Source organism: Orycteropus afer, unplaced genomic scaffold (assembly GCF_000298275.1).
Source record: "Orycteropus afer afer isolate SDZICR_OR568_19922 unplaced genomic scaffold, OryAfe1.0 scaffold00057, whole genome shotgun sequence".
NCBI classification, from domain to species: Eukaryota; Metazoa; Chordata; class Mammalia; order Tubulidentata; family Orycteropodidae; genus Orycteropus; species Orycteropus afer.
Genome location: NW_006921644.1, coordinates 207998 through 231461, shown reverse-complemented (window position 1 = coordinate 231461; position 23464 = coordinate 207998). Strand labels below are relative to the sequence as shown.

At 39.7% G+C, this 23464-nt stretch overlaps 1 protein-coding gene across 1 annotated transcript in view; it reads right to left on the bottom strand.

The window, feature by feature from the left end:
• The window catches only part of CNTNAP4 (contactin associated protein family member 4), a 330923-nt gene that overhangs the window by 187768 nt on the left and 119691 nt on the right, over nucleotides 1–23464 (bottom strand). Inside the window, exon 3 of the mRNA XM_007939189.2 lies at nucleotides 16621–16814. Within this exon, the coding sequence (XP_007937380.2) occupies nucleotides 16621–16814 (194 nt within the window). The remainder of the gene's footprint in view (nucleotides 1–16620; nucleotides 16815–23464) is intronic.

Genomic DNA, 23464 nt, shown 5'->3' with positions numbered 1-23464 from the left:
GATGTCACAACAGAACCAACAGAAATTAAAAGGATACTATCAGGATACTATGAAGAACTATACTCCAACAAATTCAAAAATCTAGAAGAAATGGACAGATTTCTAGAAACATAGTACTTACCTAACTAACACAGACTGAGGTAGAAAAGTTGAACAGACCTATAACAAAAGAAGAAACTGAACAGGGCATAAAAAAATTTACCAACAAAAAAAGTCCTCGCCCAGATGGTTTCACTGGAGAATTCTACTGAATGTTCAGAGAAGAACCGACACCAATCCTACTCAAACTATTCCAGAACATTTCTAGAAAAGGATGGAATCCTTCCAAACTCATTGTATGAAGCAAGCATAACCTTGATACCAAAACCAGGCAAAGACATCACTAAAAAAGAAAACTACAGATCGATATCTCTGATGAATATAGGTACAAAAATATTCAACAAAAGTCATTAGCAATAGACTAGCCAATAGTCTATTGGCTACAGCTAGCCAATAGTTACTAGCCAATAGACTCCATTGTTGTTGTTGTTGTTATGTGCCATCAAGTCAGACCTGACTCATAGCAACCCCTCCCCTTGGTTGCTGAGGCAATATCACTATGGAAGTAGATTACCCAAGCTTCCTTCCGAGCAGTGGCTGGTGGGTTTGAACCACCAGCCTTCTGGTTAGCAGTCAAGTGCCTTACGCACTATGCTACCAGAGCTTCCAATAGACTCCAACAGCCTATCAAAAAAACAATACATTATGACCAAGTGGGGTTCATACCAGGTATGCAAGGATGGTTCAACATTAAAAAAAATCAACACCATCCATCACATAAATAAAACAAAAGAATCACATGATCATATCAATTGATACATAAAAGGTATTTGATAATATCCAACACCCTTTCCTGATCAAAACTCTCAGCAAAATAGGAATAGAAGGGAAATTCTTCAACGTAATAAAGGGCATATATGCAAAACTAATAGCCAACATTATTCTCGATGGAGAGAGACTGAAACCATTCCCCTTGTGGACTAGAACCAGACAAGGATGCCCTTTATTACCACTTCTATTCAACAGTGTATTGGAAGTCCTCGCCAGGGCAATAATGCAAGAAAGGGAAATCAAAGGCATCCAAATTGGTAAGGAAGAAGTCAAACTATCCCTATTTGCTGATGATATGATCCTATACATAGAAAACCCAAGAGACTCAGCAAAAAAACTACTGGAACTAATTGAGAGATTTAGCATAATGGTAGGACACAAGATCAACATACAAAAATCAGTTGGGTTCTTCTATACAAGCAAAGAGACTGCTGAAAAAGAAATAAGGAAATCAATACCGTTTACAATAGCTACTAAAAAAATTAAATACTTGGGAATCAATCTCACTAGGGACACAAAAGACCTGTACAAAGAAAACTACAGAACACTACTTCAAGAAGCCATAAGAGATCTACATAAATGGAAGAACATACCATGTTCATTGATAGGAAGATTGAACATTGTGAAAATGGCAATACTACCCAAAGGAATCTATACATTCAGTGCAATCCTAATCCAGATCCTATCAACTTTCTCTAAGGGTATGGAAAAAACAATCACTAATTTTATATGGAAAGGAAACAGACCTTGGATAAGCAAAGCACTATTGAAGAAGAACAAAGTAGGAGGTCTCACATTCCCAGATCGCAAAACCTACTATACAGCCACAGCAGTCAAAACAGTCTGGTATTCATACAATGACAGACACATAGACCAGTGGAAGAGAAACGAGAACCCTGAAACAGATCCATCTACCTACGGTCAGTTAAATTTTGACAAAGGGCTGAAATCTATTAAAGGGGAAAGACATTGTCTCTTTAACCAATGGTGCTTGCAAAACTAAATACTCATTTGCAGAAAAATGAAAGAAGAGCCATACCTCCCACCATACACAAAAACTAACTCCAGAAGGATCAAAGACTTAAATGTGAAACCTAAAATTATAAAGTTCCTCAAGGAAAAAATAGGGGCAAATTTAGAGGCCCTAAGTTCTGGCATGAATAGACTGTCAGGCATACTCAAAATACACAAACAGCAGAAGATAAACTAGATGAATGGGACCTTCTAAAAATTAAATTTTTATGTGCTTCAACGGACTTCTCCAAAAGACTAAAAATCTCCAGAATGGGAAAAATATTCATCATTGACATATCTGACAAGGGACTTATCTCTAAAATTTATAGAAAATTCCAACACCTCAACCACAAAAAGACAAACAATCCAGTTAAAAAAAAAAAAAAATGGGCAGAAGACGTGAATAGACACTTCACCAAAGAGAATATTCAGGTGGCCAACAAACACGAAAAGAAATGTTCACGATCGTTAGCCATTAGAGAGATGCAAATCAAAACAACAATGAGATACCAGGATGTGGAGAGAATGGGATTCCCATTCACTGCTGTTGGGACCATATAATGATACAACCACTGTGGAAAGCAGTATGGTGATTCTTTAAAAAGCTGGAATTAGAAATACACTTTGACCCCGTAATCCCATGACTAGGTATATATCCTAAAGAAGTGAGAGCCAGGATAAGACAGATTGATGTCATATGGATCTTGGCTGAAAGCAAGGAATACCAGAAAGTTGTTTACTTGTGTTTTATTGACTAGGTAGCGGCATTCAACTGTGTGGATCATAACAAATTATGGGCAACACTGTGAAGAATGGGAATTCCCTAACACTTAACTGTGCTCACAAGGAACCTGTACATAGATCAAGAGGCAGTCATTCGAACAGAACAAAGGGATAGTACATGGTTTAAAGTTAGGAAAAATGTGCATCAGGCTGTCTCCTTTCACCATACGTATTCAATCCGTATGCTGAGCAAATAATCTGAAAAAGCTGGACTACATGAAGAAGACTATAGCATCAGGATTGGGGGAAAACTCATTAACAACTTGTGCTATGCAGATGACACAACCTTGCTTGCTCAAAGTTGAGATGATTTAAAGATGAAGATCAAAGACTACAACCTTCAATAAGGATTACATCTCACCATAAAGAAAATAAATATCTTTCATTCAAAAGATTGAAACTGTCAAGGATTTCATTTTATTGGATCCACAATCAATGCCCATGGAAGGAAGAGTCAAGAAATCCAATGACATACTGCACTGGGCAAATGTGCTGCAGAAGACCTCTTTAGAGTGTCGAGAAGCAAAGATGTAACTTCAAAGACTGAGGTGCGCCTAACCCAAGCTATGGTATTTTCAATTGCTTCATATGCGTGTGAAAACTGAACAATGAATAAGGAACACTGAAGGAGAATTGATGTATTTGAATTGTGGTATTGGCAAAGAATACTGAAAATACCACAGAATGCCAGAAGAAGAAACAGATTTGTCTTGGAAGAAGTACAGCCAGAATTCTCCTTAAAAGCAAGAACGGCCAGACTTCGTCTCACACACTTTGGTCATGTTGTCAGAAGGAACCAGTCCCGGGAGAAGGATACCAAGCTTGGTAAAGTAGAGGGTCGGTGAAAAAGGGAAGGCCCTCAACAAGATGCACTGATACAGCAGCTGCAAGGCTGGACTCAGGCATAACAAATACTGTGAGGATGACAGGTGCAGGCAGTGTCCTGTCCTGCTGTACACAGGGTCACTATGAGTTAGAGCCAACTTGACAGCCTCTAACAACAACAACAACAAGGGTCAGAAATCTGTTCCCATAGTGACTTACTGATTTTTTTAAAACCTTTCTTTATTTCAGAGTGTAAAGATGGAACAGCTATTACCATAATAGCTTCGTAGATCTCAGAACCATTTCCTGCAACTTTCCACAAAGTTGTCGAAATAAATACAAGCGTCCTCTTGAAATGGATATTCTCAGCCCATCCCCAACTCATGATGACTCTGACATATTGTAATATAGCTATTGCTCCCTGAGGATCTCTTTGCACTGCGCTGGCAATTTTTCTCTTCTCTCTCTCTGATTGAAAAAGAATCCTATTATTAAGTACTTAAAATGTTCAAGGCTCCAAAAGGGAGACAGCCTTTCAATATGAGAGATTAATAATAACAATAAGAAATACAAAATGGAGGATGGGAGTTCAAAGCCAAATAAAAATTTCATTTGCAGGATACAAATCAAATATGATTTCTTTCCAACTGCATCTCTCTGATTATAGACACAGCTCTGTGGGCTGCTTCGTAGATTTTTCCTTCCTGTTTCCTTCCTTTCATGCTCACAGCTACTTCGGGTAAATGTCCCAAAACTTGGATCTTTTCAGAAGATTCTGAAACATTTCTGTTCTCAATCACCCAGAGGATTACCCTTTGTGAAGATTTTTGAAAGGAGTAAGATGCAGGTAATAATATGAAGAGAGGACCTTAGACAATGTCCACTTGGAGCTATGACCCATAAAGGTGATTGGGAATATAGATAAATAAACCCATTTTGTTCAAGTTCTGGTTCTTACGACTACTACTTGCTTTTCTTTCAGAATTTATACAAAATATCAGATGGATGCCCTTTCCTTGGTGCATACACAGCCCTCTGCATTGCAGAACAGCAGAGACCTCACCAAATTATTGTATTTCGGATGTAAATCAAGTAATCATGGAAGTATTTTCTTATACTACTAATATCTATCCTAAAGATAGATCAGCAAAAAGCATGGAGTTCCCATCCCCTCGGAATGTACTATCTTAATTAAGACATGGACATACTGTTTAATAATGATAACATACATAGCATATGTTTTAGTCAGTAGCATTTGGATATATTTATGTCAATGATATCATCTGGAATAAAAGCCAACGTAAGTAGAGTGAAACAGAATGGAAAATATCTGAGTGAGTTTGACATTCAGTCAGTTAAGGTTATATAAACCACCCAGAGGAATCCAGAAAGACTTCCTGGAAATAACTCTACCTCCGAAGCCATTTGAAATGTAATCCTCAAAACGGTTTAGTGAATAATGGAAAAGAGAAGGGGTGGAAACAAGTGGTTTGTTTGTGATTGGAAGGAACTGAGTTGGACAGAGGTAAGCTGAAGCTTGTGGTGCAAGCATGCCTTAGATAAATGAAGACAATGAAGTGTGAAGATCTCAGCTACCTTGCTGACTGTCCTAGGAGAAGAGTGAGCACCTGAGAGTGGAGCTCTAGTGCACGAAGATATTATCAGTGAAATGTGCCAGGTTTGGCAATGGACGGACCATCATGTCTGGACGCCAAGCAAAATATGTCAACAGACTCTGGTAACACGGGCTTTGTGGACAACCAAAGTAATACACATATATATGCACATATTCTCTGTCTTAGTTACCTAGTACCGCCACAGCAGAAATACCACAAGTGGGTGTCTTTAAAGAACAGAAATTCATTTTCTCACAGCTCAGAAGGCAAGAAGTCCAAATTCAGGGTCTAACTCTAGGAGGAGGTCCTTCCTTGTCTATCTCAGCTTCTAGTGACCAAATCAAACCAAACTCTACCATCAAGTTGATTCTGACTCACAGCAATGCCCATTGAGATTTCAAGGCTGTAAATCTGTACAGAAGCACACTGCCTCATCTTTCTTCCACGAAGTGGCTGGTGGGTTCAAACCACAGACCTTTGGTTAACAGCCAAATGCTTTAACAGCTAACCCCCCCAGAGCTCCTATTTCACCTTGTAGTTGCTGTTGCTGTCTTCTTCCTCCCCTTTGAATGTCTCTCTGTCTAGCCTGCTCTCTCTGTATCTCAGAAGTGATTAGGTGTAGGACCTACTCTGGTATGCCCTCATTAACATAACAAAACGGAACCTTTCCAAACAAGGTCATATTTACAGCTACTGGGGTTAGAATTTTAACACATATTCAGAGACACAATTCAATCCTTAACTCACTCGGTCAGTCCTCTACTCATAGTTGTAGTACTCATCTGCATAAAACTTGATGAGAAGCAGAGCAATGCCACGTTTCCCACACAGAAAGGGCACCTATGGTTTTAGCTATAAGGCATGTCTGATAAATAACAAAGGATCACATCCATAATTTATTAAGGAATTCATCATTACACTTAGATTATGTGTAAAAAATGGAAGGAAGATTGGGCACTCTACTTCCGTGGTGATACCGTGGAAACCCAAGAAGGGGTCGCTATGAGTCGGATCCAACTCGATGGCAGTGAGTTTAGAGTTTGATGTGTAACAATGACCTTAAATCAATGGCTCAATCTTCCTTATGGATTCCTTTCTTCCAGTTCATTGAAACTAACTTGTTCACTGTTAGCTTTATATACCCATGAACATAAGCAGGAGAGAAGAGAGTGAAATATAAAATTGTACAGACATGGCATTAGTTGAGAGGAACACTAGTGGGAACTTAGTATGCTAAATTTCCATTTCCTCAGTACCAAAATATTATTACTGAATCATTATGGGTCGATAGGGAAGCATGCCATTTTAAAACTGACAAGGAATTAGCATTCACCCAGGAAGTGCCTAGATTATACCCACAGCCCTCATTCTGTAAGCAAAGACAAAGAAGCTCATAGATGCTACCTGACTTGTCCTCAGTAATACACCTTCTTAGGCTGTACTCAGGAGCTCTAGTGGTACCAAAAGCATTCAGCTATTAACCACAAGGTTGGTGGTTCCAACCCAAGCTACTTTGCAAGAGAAAGATGAGACAGTCCACTTCTTTAAAGATTTACAGCCTTGGAAGCACTATGGGGCATTTGTACTCTGTCCTGTAGGGTCACTGGGAGTCAGAATTGACTGGATGGCAGTGGGTTTGGTTTTTGTGCTTTAAGGTTATACTGGTCATTTGTCTGTTTCAGTCAGAACCATTTATTATCCTGTCCCTGTTCTACTTGCCTGAGTGGCTGAGTGTTACAAGATTCTAGCATTTACCGGACACTCCCCTACCTCCACAGTCCCCTCTGGGCAGCCCTGCCATGGTTCAAGCTCCACCTCTGAGCTCTAGAAACACCACTTTCTCATTATCCTTTCAGGTCTGGGAGTAGTAGCTTCTTTCAGTTGTTAAACTCAGGGGTGCCTCAGCATCCCACATCCACTACTCAGCTTTCCCACCACCTGTAACCAACTTCCTACAGTGACTTCCGTGTTTCAGATGCCTGGACTCTGTTTTTCTGGGCACTGACTAATGTTGCTAGATGTTGGAGTCAATTTGTGACTCACAGCAAGCCTGTGTGATGGACTAGAACTGCCCTGTAGAGTTTTCTAGGCTGTAATCTTCATAGGAACACATCACCAGGTCTTCCTCCTCCAGAGCTGCTGAGTGGGTTTGAACCGCCAACCTTTCAGTTATCGGCCAGCACTTACCACTGTGCCACCAAGGCATTCCTTACTGACTCATACAGAGGCCGATGTAGAAGGAGAATAAAGGGGTTTTCCCTACTCTAATATGGTCAAATATTAGGTGACATGTCTTGATGAAACATGCATCTAACCAACAAATAAAAGTATAAATAATGTAAATGTTTTTAAACTGCTACCGACTAGACGGCACATAACAACAACTAAAATAAATATATAAAGATGCATATTGATGATAATTTCCATTGAGTTTATACCACCAATGAATTTTACAAGATAATTACATAACAAGTAGGAGATATTCAGTAACTGGTTTATTACCCATGATTACCCTCAATCTGTTTTCTCCTATTCCTTTTATCCTCTGGCTTGTGAAATCCTGTGTAAATGTAATCTCTACCTGTGTTCCATTGACAAAAACAAAACATGTTCCATCTACTACCCCCACCCCACAACTCACTTCAGTTTCTTCCTCTTCACTCCTTAAGATCTATTTCTTAGTATCACATACACTCACCTTCCAATAGTACGTATTTATTTATACATTGTCCTACATTTTCCTTTAATACTATTTTCTGGATCTATATTGTTTTCCAATTTTTAACTCATTGGGAATTCATTTGGATATAAGGAGTCAGGAAAGATCCCAGCTTTATTTATTCTTCTAGAAGGCTACAACTTACCAAGTTCCATATATTGATTAATTCATATTTCTGCATATATTTTCAAGGTTACTGCTACCTTATGTAAATACCTATATGAATTTGTACTAATCAATGGGCGTTCTATTTTATGCCTCCAACTAAAACAAAACAAAACAAAACAAAATAAAAGACTGCTGTCAAGTCGAATTCGACTCATCACGACCCCTCCTTGGGTTTCCAAGGCAGTATCACTACGGAAGTAGATTGCCCAATCTTCCTCCTGAGGAATAGCTGGTGGGTTTGAACCATCAGCCTTCTGTTAGCAGTCAAGTGCTTTAGGCACTACGCCACCAGAGCTCCCTTTTACTCCTCCACTCTGTTTTAATGTGCCAGTCTCAAATGGTTTTAATTGATACAGATTTGTAACATACTCCTAACATGTAGATTCTCCTTACTGCTATTCCTTGTGCCAATAAGCTATTTTTCCTATTTTTTTCCTATATAAATTTCAAAATCATCTCCTTTTACATGGTAAAGGTGAGATACAAGTTGTAATGTGTTTTTAAAATATGTTGTTCTTTGGATGGTGATTTAGGAATGATTTGAATGTAGATATCTGCCAGGAGTTCTGCTGGTATAGTGGTTAAGGCATCTGACTGATAACCAAAAGGTCTGTGGTTTGAACACACCAGCTGCTCCAGGAAAGAAACATGGGGCAGTCTGCTTCCATAAAGATTACAGCCTTGGAATGCCAATAGGGGTCGCTATGACTCAAAATTGACTTGATGGCAATGAGTTTGTTTGTGTTTTTTAATACAATCTGCAGAGAGCAACAAATCAAATGCCTCTGCTCCAATCTCATTCTCTTCGAACTACTTTTATTTACTTAGAGGTGGATCAATTTGAAGAATGAGAAGCAGTTTCATCATTTATCTTGCATCGCTCTATATGCATATCTATAGCTCCTTGGGAGCGCATATATATTTTCTTCTATATTACATATTGATATAAAGTTCTAATATAATTGTGTCCCTTAAAGTTTACGAGAAAAGACTGACATAATATGCTATCGATTGGACACAGATATAAAGAAGTAAAATAACCAGCTGTTGTCTAGTCAATTTTGACTCATGGCAATCTCACGTGTATCAAAGTAGAACTGTGTTCCATAGGGCTTTTCAATGATTGATTTTTCAAAAGTAGATTGCCAGGTCTGTCTTCCAAAGTGCCTCCAGGTGGATTTGAACCCCAACCTTTCAGTTAGCAGGCTAGTGTTTTAAAATGTTTGCTTCATGCAGGGACTCTTAACTAGGTAAAATAAAACACACCATTTGGTAGAGAGTGTGCCTGGCAAATTCACCATTCTGATTCATGAATGTTGTTAAGTGCCAGAGTCAGCTCTGACTCATAGAGACCCTACATACAACAAAACACGCCCAGCCCTGCACCGTCCTGCCAATCCTCACTATACTTAAGCCCATTGTTGCAGCCACTGTGCCAATCCATCTCGTTGAGGGTCTTTCCCTGTTTCACCGACCCTCAACTTTACCAAGCATGATATACTTCTCCAGGGAATGGTCCCTTCTGACATGATCAAAGGAAGTAAGATGAAGTCTGGCCATTCTCGCTTCCAAGGAGCATTCCAGCCACACCTCTACGACAGATTAGTTCCTTCTTCTAGCAGTCCGTGGTACTCTCGGCATTCTTCCACAACACCACAACTCACAAGCATCAACTCTTCTTTGGTCTTCCTTATTCACTGTCCAGCTTTCACATGCATGTGAGGTTACTGAAAATACCAGGGCTTGGGTTAGATGTGCCCTAGTATTCAAAGTGACATCATGTATATGACCCAAAATGCCCACTGCCATCGAACTGATTCCAACATATAGCATCTCCACTTAGGTTTCCAAGGTGGTAAATCTTTACGCAACTAGATTGCCCCGTCTTCCTTCCATAGAGTAGCTAGTGGGTTTAAATAGCCAACCTTCTGGTTAGCAGTCAAATGCCTTAGGTACTGTGCCACCAGACCTCCTTTCATGCATACGAGGGGATTGAAAAAAACATGGCTTGGGTGAGATGCACCTTAGTCTTCAAGCCGTCCCTAGCAACCACTAATAAAATTTGCTCTCTATACCTTTGCCTTTTCTTGTCTTTTTCTACAAATGAGGTCATATAATATTTATCCTTTTGTAACTGACTTATTTCATTCAGTATAATGTCTCCCAAGGAGCTTTACTGGTGCAGTGTTTTAAAGCATTTACCTGCTAACCTAAAGGTCAGCAATTCAAACCCTCCAGCCTCTCTGCTTCTGTAAAGATTTACAACCCTTGGAAGCCTTCCACTCTGTCCTATAGGGTCACTATTAGTCACAATCAACTCAATGACAATGAGATTTTTAAAACATCTTTCAGCTCCATCTATATTGTAGCATGTACCAAGACTTCATTTTTCCTACTGGCTCAGTAGTATTCCATTGTATATATGTACCACATTTTGTTTATCCATTCATCTGCTGATGGGCATTTAGGCTGTTTTCATGTTTTGGCTATTATGTATAGTGCTGAAATGAACACTGGCATCCAAGTCTCTGCTTGAGCCTCTGCTTCCAAATCCTCTGGTAGATAGCTAGAATTGCTGGGTCATGTGCTCGTTCTATCATTAGTTTTTGAGACACAACCGCACTGTTTTCTACAATGGTTGTACCATTTTGCATTCCTACAGCAATAGGTAAGGGTTCCAATTTCCCACCATTCTCACTAACATTTGTGATTTTCTGTTTTGTCTTGTTTTTATCTTACCCCCCCTAGTGGGAGTGAAATGGTATCTCATTGTGGTTTTAATTTGCATCTCTCTAATGTTGGGCAATCCTACTTCCGTAGTGATACTGCCTCGGAAACCCAAGGAGGGGTCGCTATGAGTCAGGTCTGACTCGAAGGCACATAACAACAACATAACAACAACAACAATGTTTACTGACACTGAGCATCTTTTTATGTGCCTGGTAGCCATTTGAATGCCTTCTTTGGTGAAATATCTCAAGTCCTTTGCCCATTTTATGATTGGGTTGTTTGTCATTGTGTTGCTTAACCCTAAACAGTAGTTTAGCTTAATTAGTCAAAAAAGTCTGCCTTGAGCATTATGCCCTTTTAAGAACTCTCTGTATGGGATCAAATTGACAACAGCAACTGGAAAGATTAGAGAGGAAACTCAGAGGACAGTGAGTTTATGTTAATGGAGGAGGAACAACTAAAAAAAGGAGGATGAGAAAGAATTACTTGAAGAATGTAATGAGTGATTACATGGTACATGTAGGAATGTTGAATTGGTGTATGTTTTCTTGTGTATATTCTGAACAAGAACAAAAGTAAAATACGTTATTATTATCATATTTTTTAATGTCTTCCTTGGCATTAGAGTTGAGTCAGGCTTGAAAAGCAGAAGCAGCTTAAGGAATTCTCTAGGTATCTGCCCAAATATTGACACAAGTACTGCAATATATTAAGCTTGGAAATTTGACATGCTGTCATACATGGGATTAGAATTGCTGTACTTTATACCACACATATGCTTTCTGTAGACTTAGGTCACCAGAATAAAGTTGCTATTGATGCCTTCTGCAAGGAGGGCATCCACCTTGACTCCTTGTATCATCTGTTTCCAGCACACTTCCCCCTCCTAGCTCTGCCTCACAGATTTTCTATTAAACTCCCCAGGCACTTATTATTTCACTTGAAGCAAACTTATGTTAAAACCTTTCCCTCTATCTTTGCAAGCAGTGCTTCTGCCCCATGGGGCTTATAGTGTTGACACCTCAATCATTCACAGTGATAATGACCTAGATTTTTTTGTGACAGGCAGTATTTCTATCCAATTGGCTGTACTGGTCGTAGAGGGCTCTGGGTCTTATAAGAGCCAAACCCAGACCCACAATATTAGACACTTGTAACTTAAAAATACAAGTAAAGATATGCTAACTCTCAAAATATGCTAAAGATTTTTGTTCGAAAGATCAGGTGCAAGTGAAAGCATTAAAAAAGAAAAAGTGAATTTTTCTGTTATTTTCACATCTTACATTATTTAAATATTTAAGTAAGATTGGCATCACCCTGTGCTTTGCAGTCTGCAGTGGCAAAGAGACTTGGGCATGTATAGGAGATGATTTGGATAATTTGGATATAATGTTCCTAGATGTGCTCATCATGGGAGCTCTGGTAGCCACTGCTAACCAGAAGGGTGATGGTTCAAACCCACCAGCCACACCTTGGAAGGAAGATGGGGCAATCGACTTCCATAGTGATACTGCCTCGGAAACCCAAGGAGGGGTCGCTATGAGTCGGGTCCAACTCGACGGCACATAACAACAACAACAACATCATATGTGCTCATCTACTTAAAATAATTTCTAAGATGTTGGTTTTATGACAATTCAGTAATTGTTCATAAGTGAGTGAACATGACCCCTCATGTGGCCTTTTTCAATAAACTGGCTAAGAAGAGTCTTTTGGTCAAAGATATTGAGGGATTTTATTTTGTCTTCATTTTAAGTGGAGCAAATTGATTGGCTTGCATTTTTTCAATTTTCATAAAGTATTTATATGCTACCCAGTACAGCATGTTGCATAAATTACATTTTATGGATGAACAACTATAAATTATATTCTGAAGAAATATTTTAATGTATAATTTAAAAATATATATTTATATCTTTCAAGTGTACATTTCCATTAAATATGTGCATGACCTGTACAGACAATAAATAATAAAAGTATTTTGTCTTTCTTCTTAAAGATCATTTATAAGAAGCAACAGAATATTTTGTGAATTCTTTCAGGTATGTAGGAGTCATTGTTCTCTCTGCTGACTGAAGTGGGATCCGATGAAAGGAGCATCTGTAGAATGTGGAACACACTGTGAAGCTCTTGAAGGAAATGGGTATGTTTTGAATAGTTTTTTTTATATATTTCACAGTATCTAAAAAAAACTGGGCCAAAATTACAAGACAAGAGAAAAACAAGTCTGGAAAAAAAAAATTGTAATATGTGACCAAGGGCTAAATTTCTTACCACGTAAATCAATTAAAAATTGTTTTTTGGCTAACGAAATGCGAATTGAAGCGACTCATCTTCTCTTCCAGGTGGGAAAGTCAAGAGCCAGGACACAATGCAACATGGTTTGTTTTTTCTGCTGAGGCAGCACTGTAGATCACAGAGCCTCTACGCGACCATGGAGTAGAACAGAATGTTACAGCCAGCCTGAGATGCACAGTTAACACAAGTATCCCAACTACACACACACATACACATACACACACTCCACCTGGATTCTGGGAGCTGTCCTTCCTTACAGCACACTCAAACCTAGTCTATACTTTATGGTAAATCATGGTAATCTGTTGCACCAAGTCTAAATTTTGATGTTAACCTTCAAAGTTGTCTGTAACTTTCTTTACCACACCCAACATCATCTTCTAATCTTTCCCAAACTTGACAGACCAATCTGTTCAGTGGTCTCACTGGTAAACCAAAAAGCAAACCAAACCCACTGCCACTGAGTTCATTTCAACTCATAGCAACCTACAGGACAGAGTAGAACTGCCCCATAGAGTTTCTAAGGTTGTAAATTGCTGACGGAAGCGGATTGCCTCATCTCTCTCCCAGGAAGTGGCTGGTGGGTTCGAGCATCAACCTTGTGGTTAGCAGCCAAATGCTTTAACCACTGAGCCACTAGAGCTCCCTGGTTACTACATGGGAAACATGTATCTCTGCATATCTTCATTCTCCATGCTTTTGTTTATACCTCTCCAACATCCTGGAATAACTTTCTTAATCTTCCCATAATCTCAATTATAACACTTGATTTAAGACTCACGAAGTTCTGCTTTCTTGTTAAATTCTGTCTACAATGAACTCCATTTTCTGTCAGTTTCCAAAGCTCCAGGAGTCTGTGCCTCACATCTGCAGGCTGGTTTGAATCATCCTCTGGCTTGCTCTGGTGTACCTTACCTCTTCAATGACATTAACGTTCTCTCTTTCAATACCTTCCCAAATTCTATACAGAGGCAAGCACAGACCAGGAGATCGACATATTCAAATAGTGCCTAAGACACTTGACTGCTGACCAGAAGGCTGGCGGTTCAAACCCACCAGCCTTTCCTCAGAAGGAAGGTTGGGCAATCTACTTCCGTAGTGATACCACCTCAGAAACCCAAGGAGGGGTCGCTATGAGTCAGGGCCACCTCAAAGGCATATAACAACAACAACAAATTCATGTATTTCTCCATTCTTTCACAATAACAGGGAAAAAAAAAGAAAGTCATGTGCCAGACAGGATGTGGGGTACTGGAAATGCAACAATGAGAGAAATAGAATCTATACCATGAAAGAGTTCAAATACAGAGGAGAGAAATGCACCATTCTAGCTCTGAGTACATTAAACTGGGACAACATCAATGTGGGAAGTGCTGGTGGCATAGTGCCTAAGGCACTTGACTGCTAACCAGAAGTCTGGTGGTTCAAACCCATCAGCCACTCCTCACAAGGAAGATAGGGTGATCTACTTCCATAGTGATGCCGCCTCGGAAACCCAAGGAGGGGTTGCTATGAGTCAAGGACGACTCGACGGCACATAACATCAACAACAACATCAATGTGCTCTGGGGAAGAATAGCTGGGCAGGGGAGACAGCGACCTATAGTTATGTGAGCTGAAAAGTATCTTACAGAGAAGTGCATTTCTTTTATTCATTCATTCCTTCATCATCATTCATTTAACAAATATTTAGTGTTTGCCTGCATCATCCCAGGTACTGTTAAGCTCTGGAGATACTGAGATGAAAACTTGGAAGGTACAGTCTCCACTCATACTCCAAGAGGGAAACACAGTGAGGAAATCAACAATTACAGCACAAGCTAAGAAAAACAAAACGATATAGCCTTGGAAGGACTGTAAGAGATAATCTTACTGTTTTGGATTAGTAAAGATATCATTCACACCACTGGTACTGGTTCATCATGAGCACCTCACCTTTAACACAAGTGAATAAGAAGGCAAATGGCAATGTGTATGTTTGGCTCTCCTCAGGTCTGGTTAGCAGGGAAAAAAAGAACTTTCATGGTTGATCTTTCATTTTAAAAAACGTCAAAAACATCCACTTTAATTAACAGAGTTGTATGCTTAGTCACTACTTATGTAGTTAAAAATCCAATGCTTAATTTAGAGAAGAGTAAAGACCATTCAAACACCAAGATAAAATAAATACTCCTTAAGTTTGTTGTGTGTGGAGTCGCCAGGAGTCAGGGCCGACTCAACAGCAGCTAACAACAAAAAACAACTAGGCTTTCTTTATTATTGGTTCATAATTATTGTTTATTTTAACTCTAATTTGAATGGTTTCCGTGAAATTAGCTCAACTGTATCATCTCGTTTTTCTCGCTTCTATACACAGCCACAATTTGCTTTAGATTTTAAGACAGCTTTTCTGAACAGCTTATAAGCTTTTTAAGCAACTTCTTCCAGCCCCACTTCTTGCTGCTTCTTATCAATTCAATTTACATGAATAAACATGCATTGAACGGCTACAAAGTGCTTTAGAGATACAAAGGTGAGAAATGTACAGTCCATTTCTTCAATGTATAATGTATCTAACCGGGTTCTAGAGAGTTTTTTAAAAAAGAGGCGATTGACTGGTCCAAGAAAATTATCATTATCTGGCCAAATGGGCCTCCAAATTACCAGTGTGCTAAGAACGATGCCACACTCAGTCACTCGTTTCCTCTGGTTACAGCAGGGCCGACAGAGAAAAAACAGCCAAAACGTTGTTCCTGGACCATATAAAACTCAAACCAATACTGTCCACACCGACAAGAAAGTCCTTTTCTCCTCATCCAGCAAACTTACTTTCAGCCTCTTCTTCCAACAGTCAACTATAAGTAAACGACAATTCGAGGTATGTGTGTTGGGGTACAGCTGTTCGCTGTAGGGTTGTCAGTGTCCAGTCTCACTGTTAGGAGCTGAGCTGGTAAGTGTTGGCACCACCCAGGGACTCACAGCTACAAAAAAGCACACACTTTACCACAACCTGCTTCCTTTCAAATCTCTCTTTTATAGGGGCTAAGCCCTGTCCAGAAGACACAGACTTACACATCTTAAAGAGAATAGAGAAAGCGATTATATATATATATATGGCCTTCAAATAAATATTATACATAAAACCTCCAAATACTACATGGTTTACACACACATACACATACATACACATACACGCACACATCTTGAGAGAGATACTTTCAGAAATCTCAATAATCAGAGGAAATGAAAGCCATAATTTCTTCTGACAAACATTAAATAAGGACAATGGAAAACTACCAGGTTCAACTGAACAAAGCTGAAAATTTAATATACAGGTCTTGTTTATTTCTTAGGCTTCCATACTATTTAATAGACTAATAAGATTTTTGTCTTCAATATTGAAAGCCACAGTGAAATAAACATTATCTTTAGTATTCTCATAAATTATACTGTGCATTGTTTTAGAAATGACTTTGTGTCATATTTCCTCTTGGAAAATGTGCTCAAAGTAACTCTAAAGAGTCTGCTTCTCTGCTTGCTAGAAGAGATTGGTGGAGCACATGCCACACTGACTGTACTGCTTCCCGAGAGACCATGTCTTGTGTTAAAGAAACATACCCAGATGCTGTCCTCCTGGCGATACTGTTTCCAGTTCCTGCCGCTGTCACTGAACATCAGGAGGTAGCTGGTCACCCAGTTGGAGCTCCCATACCCGCCTTGGGTGGCTACCGCAGTGACCTCCATTCGCTCCCCAAGGTCAATCTGCAACCACTGGTATTTGTTCGACACGAGTGGAGACCAGCCACCAGCTCCTTGTAGAAAAACAGAAATAGGAAAAATTGGTGAAAAAAAATCATATTTTATGTGCTCTTCAGTGGTTAGACATGAAAAAATAGGAGTCGGCTGGGTATTCAAGTACAGGTAGAGCAGAATTTATTCTGTTTTGTTTTGTCCAATGTATGTCAGTATATTACAGATGTGACCATATTGTATGTATGAATGTATCTTAAGATGCTGTGTTCTTCCAATTTAATACTGTAATACTTTATTTTAGGAACTAATTTTAAGTAATATTGACAATGGTGATTATGTAAGTAACATATACTTTTGAATCCAAATTTTTCTGATGTTTAATATCTATTAAAATGCAACCTCTAGCAAATAACACTCCAAACAAGAATATTAGCAAATGTTTCCTTTCTCCTACTGGTCTGCCAGCCCACTTATGGCTCTGGTAGTAAAAGCTGAAATTGTACATAGAAATTACCATTAATTGTATACAGTGTCCATGTGTTATTCAAACATTATTCTTGACATTTATGCTTTGTTTTGTAAAGCCTTAAGCACAGTAATCTGTCTTTTAAAAAAGTCCAATAAACGTTTGCTATTTTGGTGGTACACATGTCATTATGAATCATGAAGGGATACACCTGTGTTGCCAATGTCTTCTCTTGATGACATCCCACGAACTCTTGTTTGCGTTTACAGGGTCTGATCCCCAAGGTGACTGACTACACTGCCTTTGGAACTAGATACTTTTTTCAAATTATTTTCTTTCTTGGAGTGTATCATTGCTCAAAATTGTATCTTCTACCCCATAAATCAAAAGCAAAATGCTCGTCTTCTTTTTGGTTTCAGGATATTTATCATGCTGCAATTTTCAATGGTTTGCTTTTCATTCTAATTTGCCCCGTAATTTACTCTAGAAGAGCCTGTGCTTTTGTCTAGTGAACTCAGTGGTGGAGTTCCCACAATCACCAACACTGCTTCCATGGTTTAGGAAGAAGTTTAAGAAGTTTAAGCAAGAAGGCTTGTTGGACAGACATGGACCCTGGCTAGATTTGGGTATCTTCGTGTCATTTCCCTAGCATAGCTCTCCTGCCCGCAAGGGGCCCTTCCTACTTTTGTAGACTATTATCAACATGGAAGAGAATGTGTTCTTTCACAATCTGAAAAAAAGAAAACTAAAACCACACTCACTGCTGTCGAGTCAGTTCCGACTGATAGCAACCCCTCCTTGGGTTTCCGAGGCAGTATCACTACGGAAGTAGATTGCCCAACCTTCCTTCCAAGGAGTTGCTGGTGGGTTTGAACAGCCAGTCTTCTGGTTAGTGGTCAAATGCCTTAGGCACTATGCTACCAGAGCTCCTTCATGATCTGAAGAACATCTTAAATTGCACACAATTAGGTGCCACACACAGCTCAGGGAGTGCTTAAACCCTCAGTGGAAATTGCTCCCACATGGCTCCTTTTATATCGGTGCCAGCTCTTCCCCCACGCCTCATTTATCAGGACGCATTGGTACACCATCCATCCGCCCCTACTTCCTCTGCCACCCTACTACTTAGTGTTTATCAAGCAGGCGGGGACTCTGTGTCAGGCACTGTGTGAAGCCTCTGTGATTTCATTCCCAAAGCAACCTACTGAGTAAACAAGACAAAGAAAGACACACAGAGAGTTTGAACACCTTGCCCAAGTCTACACAGTGGGGAAGAGGGACAAGTACAGAACATAACAGTGCCTCTCACATTGTTATGAGACACAAATGGGAATCAGTAGTTCTCAAAGGACATATGAAAAAAAGATACTAATGGGGGTTGGGGGTCCCTGAGTGGTACAACCAGCTTCAGCTGTTAACCAAAAGGTTGGAGGTGCAAGTCCACCCAGAGGCACCTCAGAAGGAAGTCCTCACAATCTACCTCCAAAACTCAGCCACTGAAAGTCCTATGGAGCAGAGTTCTCTGACACACACAGGATCTCCATGAGCTGGAAGTCACTCAAAAGCAACTGATTTTTGGCTTCGTGGGGGTTGGGGAGGCTCAGTAATCAGCCACCAGGTAGCAATGGCAACACACTTCCCTCTGGTTAACAAAGGACTATGTCTGTGAAAAGGATCCCTAGTGGTGCAGTGGTTAAGCACTTGGCTGCTGACCAAAAAGTTCAGCAATCAGAACCCATCAGCCACTCCATGGGAGAAAAGGCCTGACCATCTGCTCCCACAAAGACTGCAGCCTAGGAAACTCTGGGGGGCAGTTCTACTCAGTCACATTGGGTCACCTGCAGTCAGAATCGACTCTGCAGCACACAACATCAAGGGTCCTACCTAATCTTCCTTTTCTGCCCCGGGGCCTATCAAAACTTGGAAGGCAAAAGTTCTGGGGCTTGCTGTTGGACAAGCAGCCTCAGTCCCTTATTGCTGTAACTGGGTAGCTCCCTGTATTAGCATCATGTTTGCAAAGAAAAGCTGGGAATGGGTGAATGAGGTGCCCCCAGCCAGACGCCATCTTACCCTGGAGGCTCTACTCACAGACTTCTATATACATAAGTTTCCATCTCTGAGGAAATGCAGATTATGGTACTTCTTGCTCCCTCCAGCTCATTTTAATGGTCTAAAGTCAGAATTGAGGATACATGTTTTAATCTCGAATTTCATAATATTTCTCTGCCGTTTAACACTCCTTTATGGACCAGTATTTAAAAAGTGGACACATGAAAGAAACAGGGGGAGAAAAAAGCATCAGCCCCGACTGTAGTGAGGTAAAATTGGGTCATCAATTCTCATCAGAAGGAGGACTTCCTCACTGGCCGCTCCCTCTCCCTGCATCGCTCACAGTTACAGCGGCACTAACCAACCTGAAACATTCAGAGTTAATTGACCTTGAACATTTCAATTCCTTACCTGTGGTGAAAAGGTACTACTAGTATGCAAATTAGGCTCCATCATTAACGAGGTACACTGATAAAGTAATGGGAATTCAGGTGCTTCTAGGCTTTACTGAGCAATTTCAGCAGGATGAGTCAGCCACAGGGGGTGCACAGAGCCCTGCTGGGTTTTAATGCTCACAAGCTCCCCAGTAACACAGGGCACAAGCGTGTGATGGAGTATTATGTTTGTTCTAATTTTAAGAAAAATTATTCAATAGTAATATGGAAATTGTAAAAAAATATTGACCTTGACAGACTGTGAAAGTACCAGCCTGTGATGACAGGTGGGTGACAATGAAATGAACTGCAAACGCAACCACAGTGAGGTCAGACTCCACCAGTCCCACGGCCACCGCCAAACCACCTAGCACTCAGGAGGTACGCTTCTGTCATATTTACTTTTTTAATGGAGAAAATGATGGCTAACTCACAGGACTGTATGACATTCCAGCAAATTGTAAGTTCTCGACTATTATTCAAATAAAACAGATTTTTTTTTTTTTTTTAATTCATTTACTAACCCTTTCAGCTCCTGGTCAAGTGAGATTCACTGTAATGATTCATTTGGTTTTGTTTGGTTAGCTGCCTGGTCCTGCACTGTCCTCATGATCTCATCAGGATGCTCCGGTCCACTGCCGTAGCCACCTTGCATTCTGAGCTCCTTCAACCAAGCGCTATGCCGAACAATATTCTGTTGTGATCCATAGGGTTTTCATGGGCTCGTGTTTGGAAGCAGACCACCAGGCCTTTCTTGATCTTACTTTGGAAGTGTGATTTCAATCTTCCCACCATAGGTGACCCTGCTGGGATGTGAAATACCAGCAGCATAGCTTCCAGCATCATAGCAACATGCAAGCTACCACAATGACACACTGAGAGACAGGTGTTAGTTGATCCACTAAGAATGTGAGTATCCAACATCACAAGGAGACCGCTATCCCCAAAGCTAGAGACCATCTTTTAGTAATTCCGCCTACTCTTGTGGTCACTGATGTTCACCCCACAAAACAAAGACAAGAGTCCTGTTCCCCAGCTCAACGTCTGCCTCATATCACAGACTATCTTTCCCTTTTCCACCCTTCTCTTTCTCCTGCCTTGCCTCTTCTTTGATCCTTAGTCATAATTTATCTTAAAATAAACATTTCTTGACACTTCATGCTTCAGCCTGAAAAGTCACATTTAATAAAAATCTATTTATTCATCATTTTTGCCTGACTACTTTTTTATATTTCATTTCTTCCTGTTGTTGAGAATATACACTGCAGAACACACACCAATTCAGCAATTTTCACACGTACAATTCAGTGGCACTGACTCCATTCTTTGAGTTGTACAATTATTCTCACCTTCCTCTGTGGAGTTGTTCCTCCCTGTTAACACAAACTCACTGCCCCTGAGCTTTTGATCTAATCTTTTGACTTGCTGTTGTCAGTTGGATCCCACACAGACAGCTCTTAAGAGAGCACAGTGCTCAAGGCAGATAGTTTTACTAGTTAGCCTAAACTATTGTTGGGTTTGAAGATTTCAGGGGATATTTTTGGTTTAAGGATTAAAGGTTACCTCAGGGTGATAGTTTCAAGGGTTCATCTAGGCTCCATGGATCGGGAAAGTTCGGATGCCATGAGAATTTTAAATTCTGTTCTGAACTCCCCCTTTTTGATCAAAATGTTCAGTAATGGTAGTCAGGCACTGTCCAGTTCTGGTCTCATGGCAAATGGGGGCATGTCTTCATGGAGGCAATTAGCCATACATTCCATTTCCTCCTCCCATTCCTGATTCTCCTTCTGCCACCATTGCTGTAGTGAGCAGAGGCCAATTGCTGCACCTTGGATGCACACTTGCAAGTTTCATTATTTAGCCTTCAATTAAATGTTATAGTACTGCAGTGAGAATTAAATGAAAAAAAAATTATATTAAATGCTATTGATTTCTCTTATTCAGCAAGCATGCAAGTAAGTGGTAGTTGCTACTGTTTTCAATGGTAAGACAATTATTATTGCTATTAAATGTAAACAAAAAGTTATGATCAGAGAAAACATGGGCTTTGAAAAAGTTTAGTTACAAAAACACACCACTAAAAGAAAACTACAGACCAATATTCCTCATGATTGCAGATGTAAAAATCTTTAATAAAATCCCAGCCAACAGAATCCCACAGCATATCAAAAAAAATAATACATCCTGACTAAGTTGGATTCATACCTGGTATGCAAGGATAGTTCAACATCAGAAACTCAATCTGTGTAATCCACCACATAAACAAAACAAAAGAACCACATTATCATATCAATTGATGCAAAACAGGCATTTGATAAAATCCAACACCAATTCCTGTTCAGAACTATGAGTAAAATAGGAATAGAAGTGAAATTCCTCAAGATAATAAAGGGCATATACACAAAGCCAACGGGCAACATTATTACTAATGGAGAAAGACTCAAGGCATTCCCCTTATGAATGGGAACCAGACAAGGATGCCGTCTATCGCCACTCCTATTTAACATTGTATTGGAAGTCCCAGCCAGGGCAATAAGGCAAGAAAGAGAAATAAGAGGCATCCAAATTGGCAAAGAGGAAGTAAAGCTATCTCTATTTGCAGATGACATTACCCTGTACATAGAAAACCCAAGATACTCAGCAAAAATACTATTAGAACTAATAGAGAGGTTCAGCAAAGTGGCAGGACACAAGTTCAACATACAAAAATCAGTTGGACTCCTCTACACCAAGAAAGAGACCCCTGTAAAAGAAATAAGGGAAACAATACCATTTATAATAGCTACTAAAAAGATAAAATATCTAGGAATAAAACTTACCAGAGACACAAAAGACCTACACAGACAAAACTATAAAGCACTACTACAAGAGACAACAAGGCAACAAGGGATCTACATAAATGGAAGAACCTGACTTGTTCATAGATAGGAAGACTGAGTCTTTGTGAAAATGCTGATACTACCCAGAGCAATCTACACATTTAATGCAATTTCAATCCAGATACCAATAAGATTTTTTAAGAACATGGAAAAACCAATTACCACTTCATATGAAAAGGAAAGAGACCTAAGATAAGCAGAGCACTACTGAAGAAGAAGAACAAAGTAGGAGGTCTCACACTCCTGGATCTCAAAAACTACTATACAGTCACAGTAGTCAAAACAGTGTGGTATTGGTACAATGATAGTCAGATAGACCAATGGAACAGAATCGAAAACCCAGAAATAGACTCATCCATCTATGGACAGCTGATCTTCGACAAAGATACAAAACCCATTAAAGGGGAAAAAGATAGCGTCTAATGAATGGTGCTGGCAAAATTTCATATCCACTTGCCAAAAAATGAAACAAAATCCATACCTCACCCTATACACAAAAACAAACTCAAATTGGATCAAAGACTTAAATGTACAACCCAAAACTATGAAATTCATCAAAGACAAAATAGGGCAAATCTAGGGGCCCTAATTTATGACATAAATAGCCTATCAAGCATAACCCAGAATACACAGGAGGTGGAAGACAAGCTAGATGACTGGGACCTTTCAAAAATTAAATTCTTATGCACATGGAAACACTTCATCAAAAGGGTAAAAAGAGAACCTACAGATTGAGAGAAAATATTTGCCTATGACATATCTGACAAAGGACTTATCTCCAAAATCTACAGAAAACTTCAACACCTCACCACCAAAGATACAAACAATCCAATTCAAAAATGGGCAAGGGACATGAACAGACACTTCACCAAAGATGATAT